This window comes from Heloderma suspectum, chromosome 5 (assembly GCF_057233095.1).
Source record: "Heloderma suspectum isolate Gila_16-S chromosome 5, 16-S_ref, whole genome shotgun sequence".
Lineage (NCBI taxonomy): Eukaryota > Metazoa > Chordata > Lepidosauria > Squamata > Helodermatidae > Heloderma > Heloderma suspectum.
Window position 1 is genome coordinate 225,287,504 of NC_139462.1, and position 13,323 is coordinate 225,300,826.

Below are 13,323 nucleotides of genomic sequence, written 5' to 3' on the forward strand. Positions count from 1 at the left end.
ATACAAATAAATAAGAATTTTATTAGAAAAAAGTAACATGCATGCACACTTTTCATACTTAATGCAGCAGCAGAAAAAGAATAGGATTAGCTTAGGCTAATTACCAGGAAGGATCTGCCTTATCTCAAAGGCCCCTTATATGCAGTTGGAAGAGACCCTAGGAATACTTAACCAAGGCAGAACCTGACAGCTGCAGAGAAACTCTGGGTTATATCCTTGTTCTATGCCGATTTCCATGCCTTCCATACTTAGTATCTATTATGTTTTAAGCTTGCTGACTGGTTATCAGAGCAGTCTCATCAGGTGAACTATCTCCTTCTAAGCCCCTTACTCTAAATTTAAGTGCCTCGTATTTACTAACATCACTGCCGATATATCTGTTTATTCCCCAGAAACTCGAAAAGTCCCCAACTTCTCCTTCTCTTTAAGTATCCCATCTCTGTAGCCTGCAGCTGGCAACTTGTCTAAGAAAAGGTGCATCAGTGACAAGCTTTTCCCATAGACTTCTCTTCAGCAAAGCCAAACAACTCTGCTACCCCAACGTTCACTTCCCCAAATTCACTCTGGCTCAAACTGGGCCCGTGGAACCGATCTCTGGCTCTTAGCTATCCCTCCTACACCTATCTATACTGTCTTATGCTCTCTACGCCGCTCTTATATGCAAACAAAACCTGATGGGAGGTTCATATAGCCTATTGCCTTAAATAAGCTCAGTTTCAATGCCTTTTGAACTTCTTAACAGTCCAGCGGACAGTAAGACCTAGTAATGTGGTAACTTGTCACTAAGCTCCATTTTTCCACACCTGCTGTTCAGGCCACATCAAAAAGCACCCTGGCTGGAAGAACAGAAACCATGATGTCAACAGTTCAGGCTTCTGTCTTTAAGTCTACATGCTGAGAATTCTGTGCCCTGGGGATAACCCCAGAGACAGGATAGTGACCAAAATTACCTTTTCGATTTTGCCATTACAGGGAAGATGAAGCCTAAGAAAGCAATTAATGAGTTCAGCAAAATAATATTTCACAGCAGAAAATGCTCTTCTACAGCACCCAGAGATGTCATTGAAATTTAATCTTTACCTACTAGTCTCTACTCACAAGACAGATGCCATAGCTGAGTGGATTAAACTTACCACTAGTGCAGATGATTGCAGTTCTGCGCCAGGTCAAATAAAAAGAAACCTAGGCACCGATTATAAATTCTGAAGGTGTATGAGCAGTCCAGTTCTGCAAACTGGACCGCCGCTATTACTTGAAGAGGCTTAAGGCTACACCACTATATAGAATCTGTAGCAGGCAGACAACTAGATTACAGGAATCACAGTCATTCTCAAGATGTACAGCATAATTCTATGCATGTTTACGCAGAAGTAAATTCTACTGATGAGTTACTCCCAAGTAAGTGTGCACAGTCTTAAGGTATTGTTATTCCATTGATTTAAGGATCAGAGAGCTAGAATCACACATGTACGAAGATTAAAAAATCCCCGTTTACATTTGACAAACGAACAAACATTACAAGATGGCAAACCTATCCTTGCCCACCCTGCTTTGGTTCTGAGCTGGGCAGGCTTTAACATTACTCTATAGAAATTTTGGATGGTCTGGGCGGGGGCCAAGTCCTACACAGACCCCTCCCTCCCTGTGGGTCACACTCCTGCAAGTGTCTTCCAATCAAAAAAGTGTGAGCGGAGATACCACCTACTCAACAATAGGAAATGTGGTGTCTATTCCCCCAGCAATCTCACATTTTATAACTGTGCATTTTGGGAACACCTCCAGCATTATTATTAACAGATTAATCAGAGACTTTTCTAAAACTCCACTGGCAGTTTACAATCTAGGCATGTTTTCTTGAAACTGCCTTGATCGCCTGTGGAATGGCCTGTGCTGGGAGAGAGACGGGGGGCTCTGACCCTGTTTGTTCTCCTGGACTTCTCAGCGGCTTTCAGTACCATTGACCATGGTATGCTTCTGGACAGGGTGTTTGGGTTGGGATGGGGTACAATAGTGCAGTGGTTCTGCTCCTACTTGGATGGCCAATTCCAGAAGGTGGCACTGGAATGCAGCACTTTATTCTGCTGCTGAATTTAATTTGCTTTTGCGTGCTGGAATGGTTTTATCCTTTGCTGTTTTTTTAACCTTGATTTTATTCTGCTCTGGGGGTTTTGTTCTTATGTTTGCATTGTCTTTAATGGGTTGTACACACCACCCAGAAAACTTGATATAGTTATCAGTCAGTGTAAAAGTACAATAAAATACATACAAGAGCAATTTAATAAGATTAGAAATGCTGCACCGTCTATCAAATTAGTGTTAACGGTAAAGCACTCTTACCCATTTTGGGATCGAAGGCTAAGACTAGCTTTTTTTTAAGCCATTTTTTCAGCTACTGGCTTCACTTTGGCCCAATGTTTTAACTTGTGCAAAGGTAATATGTTCACAATTATCAACATTGTCTCTGACTCCAGCTCTCTCTCAGACTTCGTTAAGAAAAAAGGTGAAAGAAGCAGTGGGAAAACACAGAAGGGTTAACAATGGAACATGTCATTTGGACCCCTTGTAACATTCCATGAATGAGGCAAGGTGATTGCACAATAAAAACCTTGTCTGGAAGCACCCTCAGTTGTTTATTTGTAACTGACATATGCATGGACATGGTATTCAGAAACCCACGTCGTCTCCAAATTCTACATGTGCATGCACGCATACACACAGGAACCATGTCTAGAATCACTATTCCAATGAAAGCCAGAACTCTCTAAAGTTTCTCTGCAACAATTCTGATTTCATTTCTTCCATTGCAGGCAAAGGAGAATCCTCTAAAAACCATTCTTGAAATCATGACTAGCTATTTTCTGGAGCATACAAGCAAAGGCAGTAAGGGGAGTCCATCAGTCCCCCAGAACAAACTCCCCCAGCCCAGATGTATAGAAAGCTCTGTAATTAAGGATTATCTCGCTGATGAAGCTACCTGTGGGCAAACAGCACCCGAAAGAAACATTGAAACTTACAGGTATAGATGCATATTTTAATCCTTAAACTCTGGGTTATTATTCATCCCTTACTATAAGTGAAAAATGAATGCTGTTTATTTAGTTAGGATAAAATTTAGCTCAAGCTTGCTGCTTCTAGATTAATGAGGCTCCAGCAAATGCAAAGGAATGTTTAAGAATAGATTCAGAAATGCTAGATGACTGGGGGCAGGATCAGCCATGTATCTGGCATTTTGAGGAAATTAACTTAGGCAAGTTAAGAAAACAAGCTTCAAATACAGGTTTTGTCTTTCCTTCACAAGGTTTTTTAAACAAGCCAACAGTTGAAAGTTAAAAGGTGCTTCAGTGGTCATGCCGTGGATCCATCTAAGCAAGTATTGTTTTAATAACAGGTATAATGTATGTCTCAAAGCGTGAATGCAGCACTTAAGACCTTAAAGTAAACCATCGCCTGGGTCAAGCTCAGTGTAGCTACCCGCCCCCCCCCAACCCAAAACTTGCAGAACCCTCATCACAATTAAAGGATTCTGGGCAGAACTGTGCTTTTTTTAATGGTGTTTTGTTTTAACTTACAGTAAGAAAGTAACTTAAAAGAGGGTTGTGTGCAGAATAGCAGCTCAACCTTGTGATAAAGACTACTCAGGTTTTCTCCCTCTTTCCCAGTAAATGACACAACACTTTTCTAGCCCTGTAAGAAAGGAAAGGATAACAGGGAAATTTAAGGGTGAGCAAGAGCATGTCATAGCAAGTTGACCGCTGCCCTAAATACTCGAAAAAAGGAGACCCACTTGAATCATCAGCCAAAGGACTCTACTAGTCCCTAAGGTAACAAAAGGCCACACCCACTGGGTTTTAAAGGAAAGGCTTCACATTATAAAGGCCCTTTATGATGCAGTCGGACAACCCCCCCCGCTTCCCCACCTCAAAGCCTGCCTCGCCCCCCAACAGCCCCCCAACAGCCCCCGAGCCAGCCCCCGAGCCAGCCCCCGAGCCAGCCCCCGCGCAGCAGAAAATGGCCGGCGACGCTGTGCGGCGCTCCTATTTATAGCAACGCTGTGAGCATGCGCACTCGCCTCCTCTCTCCCCGTTCAGCTCCGGGGGAATAATGAGACAGTGAGTTCGATGCTCTTCTTCCCCTCCCCCGCCCCTGGGGTTGGTTAGAAGCAGCCAATGGGAGCCGCTGGAGGAGTGGATGCTCTTGCCAGCGTCTCTATGATGAGGGGATTCTGAGGGGAGGGGAGGGGAGGGGAGCCGGGTGTTCTCTGCGCAGGCGCAGGAGGGGCATTTGAAGCCATAAGGCTGAGACAAGAGGGAGGGGGAAATATAAACAAACAAACAAACAAACAAACGGTAGGGGGGCTGCTGATAATTCGTGATAATGCATTAACTTTGATACAATCCCAATCCATCTTAGTAGGAAGGAAATCCCATTGATAGCAATGGGGCTTACTTCTGAGTAAATCTCAACTAAGACTGGAGTGCAAGGGGGTTCCCCCCCCTCCGATTGCTGGGGCACAAGCCCTGGCTGGGGAATGCTGGGAGTTGTAGGACTTTTCCCCGCCTAACCGTGTATAGGATTGCACGCTCAATGTTGCAGTTTGCTTATAGCTAAGCACCCCCTCCTGCTTTGGCTCTTAGGGTGCTGGCTGAGGCATGCTGGGAGTTGTAGGACTTCTTTTCTGCCTGAACGGGCCTAGGATTGCACCACTTTTTAAGGACAGACAGAAATCCAGCAAGCAAAGCTTACTCCTCTCTGTAGCGGTATGCTTGGGGTAGGCTTCACCTGTTGAACTTCTGCTTGTCAGTGCAGTTGCTGGAGGCACAGGGCACCTGCTAGGAGGGGGCCAAATGAGCATTGCATTGTGCTTATTGCCTCTTCTGAAGGAGTGCCCCTTTCTGATAAATTGTTCAATTAAAATAGCTGTGCATTAAAAAAAAATAATTGCATAGTTACGCTACCATAGAAAACAATGGATAGGTGCTGATCATCTTTTCCACAGCTTTTTATGATGCAAGCCTGTGTACGCTTACCTGGAAGTAAGTCGCATGGAAGTGTGGTCCTTACACCTGTGTAAATATAGTGTGCCCGTTCTTCAACCATGCTGGGGTGGTAAAAGGTTGGATTTTTTTACCTTTGTAGCCCATTCTAATAGAATGGGAACTCCGAGGCTGCAGTTCTAAAAGTAAGTAAACTCAGTAGAACTCAGTGAGACTTACTTCAAAGGAGACATGTAGGATTTTTTTTTTTTTTTTACATCCTGTACTGATGTTGGGGTGATAAGTAGAATGGATGAATATCAAATACAAGGAAATAATCTCATGTATGTGGTGATAGATTATAATATAATCTGAATACCCCCATACTGTTCCTATTCCAACTTCTTCATGCCTGATTGTTCCTTGTTTCTATGCCACTTACATACCACCTGATTCTGATCAACTCCATGGTTTGAAAAATTCTCAAAATATTATCTGTTCAAAATACCTGTTTTCAGCTCATAAATTTTCTGATTCCCTCAGTGTAGTGCCTTATTCTAACCGGCATAGTAATTCTTGTTGGCACATCCACAGTTGTTCCGTCCTCTCCTAGAAATGTTTTCCTTCCTACAGTCATCTGTCTGCACCCTTTTTATTTCCTATTAATTATCCTGTGATAGCTTCCATTCTCAGTTCCATACACAGTCATTCTCTCACACACAAAAAAGAACCCACATTCTCCAACCCAGTTTATAAGGGGCATTCAAGTGTAATAAGGAATAGCTACTCTACTTTAAGAGATCTTGAGAATACCTCTTTTTCTGTGCCCTCACCATATAGTCAAAAAGGATGCCTCACGGGGCTTGTAGATTTATTTATTTATTTAAAATATTTCTTCGCTGCCTTTCAGTGCAGAAGTCCTCCCAAGGTGGTGTACAGCAACAAAATACAGAAAACTTGCATGATACAGAGGGATCAATCCTATCAAGATTGACGGTCACCTCCTCTGACACAAGGGGCAACTGCCTATCCAGTGCAGGGCGGGAGGAGTGGTGAGGAGCAGATCTCCTCACTCCTGCCACCCTGCTTTTGCGGCTAGATAGCTGATTTCGGCTGTCTAGCTGCGGGACCTCGGAGCGTGGGAAGCGGTGGCCAGATGACACATAGGATGTGTTGTACTGGATTTCTGACTTCCCCGCCCTGGCCCAGCCCTGGGAATGCCCCGTTTTCGGAGCGCGGGGCCAATCCGCGCTGCCTACAAGGCGGCGCAGGAGGGGATGGGGGGTTGGTTCTCCGGGAACCAACCTCGGAGCGCAGGCTCCAAGGTAGGTTCTTGGGAACCAACCTATCCTATGGCCGTCTAGCCGCTGATAAGCGGCCATAGGATTGTGCCCTAAGAGCAATAAAAACAACAACGAAAACAACAGTGAAAACCGCAATATAAACAAGAATAAAACCAGAAGCAAAACCAGCAATAAAAACAGCAACGAAACTAGCAATAAAAACAACAATCATATTAAGAGATTGTGATTCTCGTAAATATGTAAATATTTGTTTTTACATAAAATATGTTTTCAAGGTCCTCTTAAAAGCCTGCAGTGTTGGAGCATGGCAGACTCCCGATGGGAACTTATTCCAGAGGTGTGGGGCCACTGCAGAGAAGGCTGTCTCACGTGTTGCCCTTGCCACAGGGCTTTCCGATTTCAATCTGGGGGGCGGGGAGCATGTCTCCCCCCCAGTTATCAAAAATTGGGAAAACACCAGGCACAATCTGAAGTTAATTAGAATGCAAATCATTCAAGGGAGGGCAGATTTAACCTGGTGGGACTGCAAATTAAAGACATCATTTTAAGGCTATATTCGTTCTAACCATGACAACTGTTGCAAAGCACTTTCAAGTGTTCAGAGTACTTCACGTGCATTATCTAGTTGTAATGCCAACAACAACCCTGTAAGGAAAACCCATCTTATTATCCTCTGTATTACAGATGGGGGGGAGGTGCTGAGGCTGAGAAAGAGTAGCTTACCTAAGGCCATCAATTCATGGCATACGTGAGATAAACCGGGGTCCTCCTGATTTGTAGCTCAGTCTCTTAGCTCCCATGCTATCCCTGCCCTCTGTGATGATGTGTTATAATATGGAATGGGGTGGGGAATAAAAGATGGCCTTTCTTTATAGCAGTACTGGAAGCTTGTGTTCATTAAATCATAAGTTTACCTAAGGTTTCTTTCAGTGCATCGTAAAAGTTGCTTATAAGTTTTGAAAACCTGCAGATGCATTTATGTAATCAACCAATGCATTGGTTACAAGCAATGGAGGCTGGTGGCTCAGACGTCAGTGGGGCAGTGAATCTGCTCCGGGTTTCAGTCAGAACCAGGCAGAACTCTGAAGGAGCGATCCCAGGTGCTGAACCTAGTTTGGGGATAGGTTCAGCACCTTAGATAGCTCTTTTAGAATTCTGCCTGGTTCTTCTGACTGAAACCCAGGGTGGATTCACCGCCCCATGACATCAGTTGCCCCCTCTAGTTAGAAGGCTGATGACTCACTAGTCAACCTCTAGTTCTTTCATCTGGGCTTGTGTCTGTGTCGTTTTAGGTACGAGATCGATGAGGAAATCACCCGCCCAGCTGGCCTCCCCAGGCGGCATCCTCACAAGAAAAGTGACAGGAGCAAGAGCGGGCCAGCCTTTGATAGCAGCTCACCTAATGAGGGAGAGAAGAAACTTGCCAGTTTCTATGAGGACTCACAAACACCAGAGCTGTCTTTAGAGACAAGAACGACCATGAGGGAAAAAGCCCAAGCCAGGCCAACTCCAAGTCTCAGTGCCAAAGGAATGATGACCGGCCCTACGGACAGTTCTCAAGAGGTTCTCTACTCTCATCCTAAAACATTTGATCTGTTGTTCCTTTTGGGGGCGGCGGCGGGGGGATTTATTATTTATTTTGTTTGTTGCATTTCTATGCTGCCTTTTCCAGCCAAGGCATCCTGTCTCTGATACTGGATGTAGCATATAGCCATCAGGTGTCAGGGGTGCCTCTGAGCATAGGCAATGGCAGAGTGGCTCAGATTCCGAAGAGAGACCGCAAAACGTGGGGGAGGAACTTTCCCAGACTCTTCCAGACAGGGAGAGACCGACTCCTCAGGTTTCAATAGTCCAGCTGGACAGAGAGAGCCTCTCTTCACCCCCCCCCCCCCCGTGAGAGATAGTGAACAGGGAGAGGTGGGGCTTGGACAGCCTGAATTCTTAGATGCCAGGCACAGATGCAGGGCCAAGAGAGAGATGCCAGGGGCGGAGCTTAGGCGATCTGCCCGATGGCCCCGCAGGAACAGCTACGTGTAGATACCTCACAAGACAGAGGGAGATCCCCCCCCCACCCCTTAAGTTAGGGAAGCATGCCGCCTTTTCTCAAACACTGGCAACTTCCAATCTTCCTGGTTTCCCTTTGAACTCCCTGAAGGCATTTCCTTTGTAGACTGTGAATTAGGTGGACGAAAGTCACTTACCTGTCATCGAAGGCCGTTCGCGGTGGGGGGGAGGCGCTTCGCTGCTCCCCCCGCGAAGTTCAGGCCGGGGGGGAGGCGCCTCGCCTCGCCTGGCCGCGAACGCGAAAGTAAAAAACAAAAAAACAAAAACGCCCCCTGATAGGCTACGTGACGATTCACGTAGCCTATCACGGCTAGATCTGCAAAGTCAGCCGTGATACGCTACGTGAATCGTCACGTAGCCTATCACGAGTGACTTAAAAAAAAAAAGCGCGTACGCGAATGGCGGCCCCCCTAGGGAGCCGCCATTCGCGTTCCTTATTTAGTCGCTGTAATCTACGTAAATGTTTACGTAGACTACGGCGAAAATAAGGGCAACGCAAATAGCGTTGCCCTTATTTTCGCCGTAGTCTACGTAAACATTTACGTAGACTACAGCGACCAAATAAGGAAGGGGAATGGCGGCTCCCTATGGGGGCCGCCATTATCCGTACACTCTTTTTTTTTTTTAAAGTCACCCGTGATAGGCTACGTGACGATTCACGTAGCCTATCACGGCTGACTTTGCAAATCTAGCCGTGATAGGCTACGTGAATCGTCACGTAGCCTATCAGGGGGCGTTTTTGTTTTTTTTCTTTCATTGCAATGGTGGCGGCGGCGGCAGCCGGTCTTTCGACCGGCTGCCGCTCCCGCCTCGCTCGAACACCCGCCGAACTGCCGGCCGGACCAGCCACCGGGAGGGACATTCGGTGAAGGTAAGTCCCGTCCCGGGGGGGGTGCGGAGGATTTCTCCCCGAAACTTGTTCGGGGGGCCGAACACGTTGGCGCTCGGCCCCCCGAAGTTTCGGGGAGAAATTCTTCGCCATCCCTATGAATTACTGACAATTAGCATCCATATGACCCATTGGAGTAAAAGGATTTAAGAGTCATGGATAGAAGCCTCTTGTCTGTGTTTTGATTTGGCTGCTGAAGTTCAGCAGGGACAAAAGGGATACCTGACATCAGGACTAGTAGCTATTGATAGCTTTCTCCTCCAGGTATTTATCTAACCCCCTTTTAAAGCCATCCAAAGTGGTGATACATCTTGTGATAACGAATACTGTACTTTATGCGATGTGTGAAGAAGTCTTTCCTTTTATCTGTACTGAATTTCCCACCACTCCCCTTCATGGGATGACCCCGGGTTCTAGTATTTTCAGAGGGAGAAAAATGTCTCTCTATCCGCGTTCTCCACACCATGCATGATTTCGTACACCTTTATCATGTCTCCCCTTGCCCTCCTTTTTCCAAGCTAAACAATCCCAGCTGTTGTAACTGTTCCCCATGGGGAGATGCTCCAGTCCCTTGATCATTTTAATTGCCTTTTCTGCACTAGTTCCAGTTCTAAAATATCTTTTTTTTTAGGTGCGGTGACCAGAAATGTACACAGTATTCCAAGTGTGGTCGCACCATAGATTTGTATTAAGGCAGTATGATATTGGCAGTTTTATTCTCAGTTCCTTTTCTGATTATGCCTAACATGGAGCTTGCCCTTTTTTACAGCAGCCACACACCGGGTTGACATTTTCATCAAGCTGTCCACCATAGTTAATAGTTAATAGGTGACTATTTCGCTAAAAGAATTGTTTTCAAACTGTGTTGGGGTTCCCCAGAAACTCATCAGAAGTTCTTTCTGATAAGTAATGGTGCACAAACCTCCCTGAAGAGACTGCTTGCCCACCCATGACAGGTGTACAAGGGGTTCTCAGGCAGCAGATGAACGAATGTGGGCAAGATTCCCTGACAGTGAAAAGTCTGGGCTGATTCGTTCCAGCTACTTCAGTCTATGCAGATCTGAAACTGTTGAACTGAAACTGATCAGCCGCATCAGCCCTAACAGAGGTTACGCTCAGAGAAACAGTAGTACTATCAGAGAAATGATAGTGGTATGAAATAGGGATGCTTGAGGAATTTGGCGTTTGCCAGTTCTTATATGAAATGACCCACCCTGTCCCTTTCAGACTAATGTGTAGGTCAGAAGTTAGGTATTGATGGTATTCCACACCTCCCAAAACAGCAACAACAACAAAAGCACGCACTTAATGGAGGAACAGAACAGAATAAAAACATACAAAGGTGAAAATGCACAGCTTCACCCATCCCTGGTCTCAGCAGGTCAACGTTAGTTATTGTCAGTTTACTACTGTCAAGATATAGTCACAATCAATTTATCTTGCCCTCATCTCTGATTAAGCAGGTTTGGACATTTTTTATCATGCTTCAAAACGCAGAGAAACTAATAGTCATGGGATGAAAGAAATGTTTGACCAGAACCAGCGGCAATAGTGGGACAAAAGAATTGAGTGTGTATGCTGTAGGCAATGCAGCTCTATCTTCAGCCTCTTAAAAATTGCATGTCTCCAGCTTAACCTCTCCTTGTCCAGTTCCCTAAGCAGTTGATTTTTCTGTCCATAAAAGTCCACCCCGAGCTAAAAGATTACAGAATCCTTCCAAAAGAACCATGGAGCTCTTTGGAGACTGCACAGACCTGATGCATGTGGGATGTAAGTTGGCCTTGAAACTGGTGACAGAACAAGCATAACTTTGGAAAACCTTTGAAGTCATTGCTCTAAGTCAATACATATGTTGGGACTCTAACCATCTCGATTTTTCTCTTAACTAATTATTTCAGGATTCCTTAAAAAGAAAGCCTCTAAAGCGACCCTCTGGAATCGGCAGCACAGCACAACTTGGAGAGGAAGACAGTATAAAGAGCTCTTTCCCTGTGCCGATGGGTGATTCCTTGGAGAGTATAGGAATTTCCAGGCAATCTACAAATCTCTCCTCGCACAGTGGCAATTCCCTTGACATAAGCAAGGCTCTGTTTAGTCCACATGCAGATGCAGGTGATGAAATAGCCAAAGGTTCAGCCAGTGGTAGAGACAACTCGTTTGCCAAACTGAAGTCAGAGAGACAAACTGAAGAAAGGAAACCTGCATCCAGCTACAATATGAAGATGAATGAGGAAAGCCACCGCTTAAACATTTTTCAGCGACATATGGCAGCTGGAAGCAAGAATAGAGCAAGATCCCCCCAAAAGAGTGAAAATCGTTTTTCGGATTGCAGGTAGGGTGTCTTTTAAAATAACATTTATTTATACATGCATGCCTACGGATGTACAGGGCTGATTTGAACGTAACGCTAAGGCATGGTGTGGTTTGTTGAAACCATAGTTTGTTAAGCAGCTACAAGCCACAAATAGAAGCCATAGTTTATTATTGGCTTATGAAGTCTGGCTTGTTAAAACCATGGCTTGTCGTGATGTCTGAACCCATAGCTGTGGCTTATCCCTGGCGTCTTTGCACTGATGTTATGAAACAGATGCACCAAGCAAGAGCAGCCTGAAAATGAAACCACTCTGGAAGGTTGGCGAAATGGTCGGGAGAGAATCAAACCAGAAATAAGAACAAACTACAGTTTGTTTGCTCGTCTGCAAGACAAATTCATGGCTAAAGCAACAAGCCATGGTTAATATAAAACATGGCTTAGCATGACGTGTGAAGGCAGCCACAGACTTGTGTACATTATCATTAGTGGGCTTTTTATTTGCAGGTTAGTACATAAAGAAAGTTCCCATTCTCAGTGAAAGAGAACCTCTAACTCACTTCCTTCTTAAAGGATTCACTTCCTTGTTAAAAGGATGTAACACGCAAACTACTCACCGTGCAATGCAATGCATGTCTACTCAGAAGTAAGTCTGACTGAGTTCCATGGAACCAACTCCCAGATGTGTGATTAGGACTGCAGCCTTACTCATGTTTTGCATTTATGTTGGAGTCAGTTGTGGAAATTTGTGAGTCTCCTAGGTTGGTTAAAGGGCTGGGGCTGGATCCAGATTTAAGCTGGATCAACTGCTCTGGTGGAAGCGTTACTTCCCCATCCCATCGTCTGCTACACAGAGTCAGGAGGGCCTGCTGAATGGAGTGAGCCGTTGGGCGGGCGGAGGGGATCTCAAAAAACCAGGTGGAGGAAGCTTTTGCAAGAGGGGCACTTCCTTTGGGAGAAGGTCCCTTTCTCTTGTAGCAGGCAGGTCCTGGATCCAGCCCCAGGTTATTTCCAGGGGTGGGGATCATGGAAGAGCCAGTGTAGTGTCCAGAGCAGGGGTGGACAACTTTGGGAAGCCCAGGGGCTATTTTGGACCCTCCCCCCATGGGTGCTGAATATTGTGTGTGTGGGGGTAAAAATATTTAAAACAGAATTGTGCCCAGAGCAGCTATGGAGCACCCAAAGGGTTACAATTAGATTGTTTGCAAGCTAATGTTGCCCCTTTGGGCATGCTGTAGCAGCTACAGAGCCACAAAAGGGTCAAAATTAGCCTGCAAACACATTTATTTGACTGTTTTGGTCTCCATAGTAGCTCCAGACACCATTTTGTTTGTTAAAAAATGATTTTGGGGGGGGTCCCCCTGAATTTGCAGGGGGTGCACTGGGGGTCCGCAGGGCCCCCATGGGCCACATGTCATCCACTCCAGGGTTGGAGTGTTGCACTTGGACTGAGGAGACCCTGGTTTAAATCCCCACTCGGCCCTGAACTTCATTGTGTTGCTGGATGCCACTCTGAGGGCCTTTGTGTCAGGGTGAAAACTGACCCGATAGAACCCCAGAGCAGTTCTGATTCTGAGGAGGATCAGCAATCTGTGGGAGAGAAGCCAGCTCATCCCTCACAGGCACAGCAGCTGGCAGAGATTCCCCCTACCAGCATTCCTGAGATAGATAGTGACCCGGGCAGTGAGAGAGTGTGGGAGGGGGGCTTGCTAGACGCTCAACACAGATGCAAGGAGCGATGAGTGATGGAGGGCGCGGAAAGGAGGCGTAACGCCCCTTTGG

General features: G+C 45.7%; 1 protein-coding gene across 3 annotated transcripts in view; it reads left to right on the forward strand.

The window, feature by feature from the left end:
* Positions 1–13,323, forward strand: part of MINDY4 (MINDY lysine 48 deubiquitinase 4) — a 152,336-nt gene that overhangs the window by 19,296 nt on the left and 119,717 nt on the right. The window contains exons 3-5 of one of the 3 annotated variants that reach the window (XM_084859438.1): positions 2,808–3,016; positions 7,570–7,840; positions 11,129–11,562. In XM_084859438.1, the coding sequence (XP_084715564.1) occupies positions 2,808–3,016; positions 7,570–7,840; positions 11,129–11,562 (914 nt within the window). Of the gene's footprint in view, positions 1–2,807; positions 3,017–4,262; positions 4,347–7,569; positions 7,841–11,128; positions 11,563–13,323 lie in introns of those variants that run through there. The other 2 variants (XM_084859441.1, XM_084859440.1) reach the window with 2 other exon arrangements.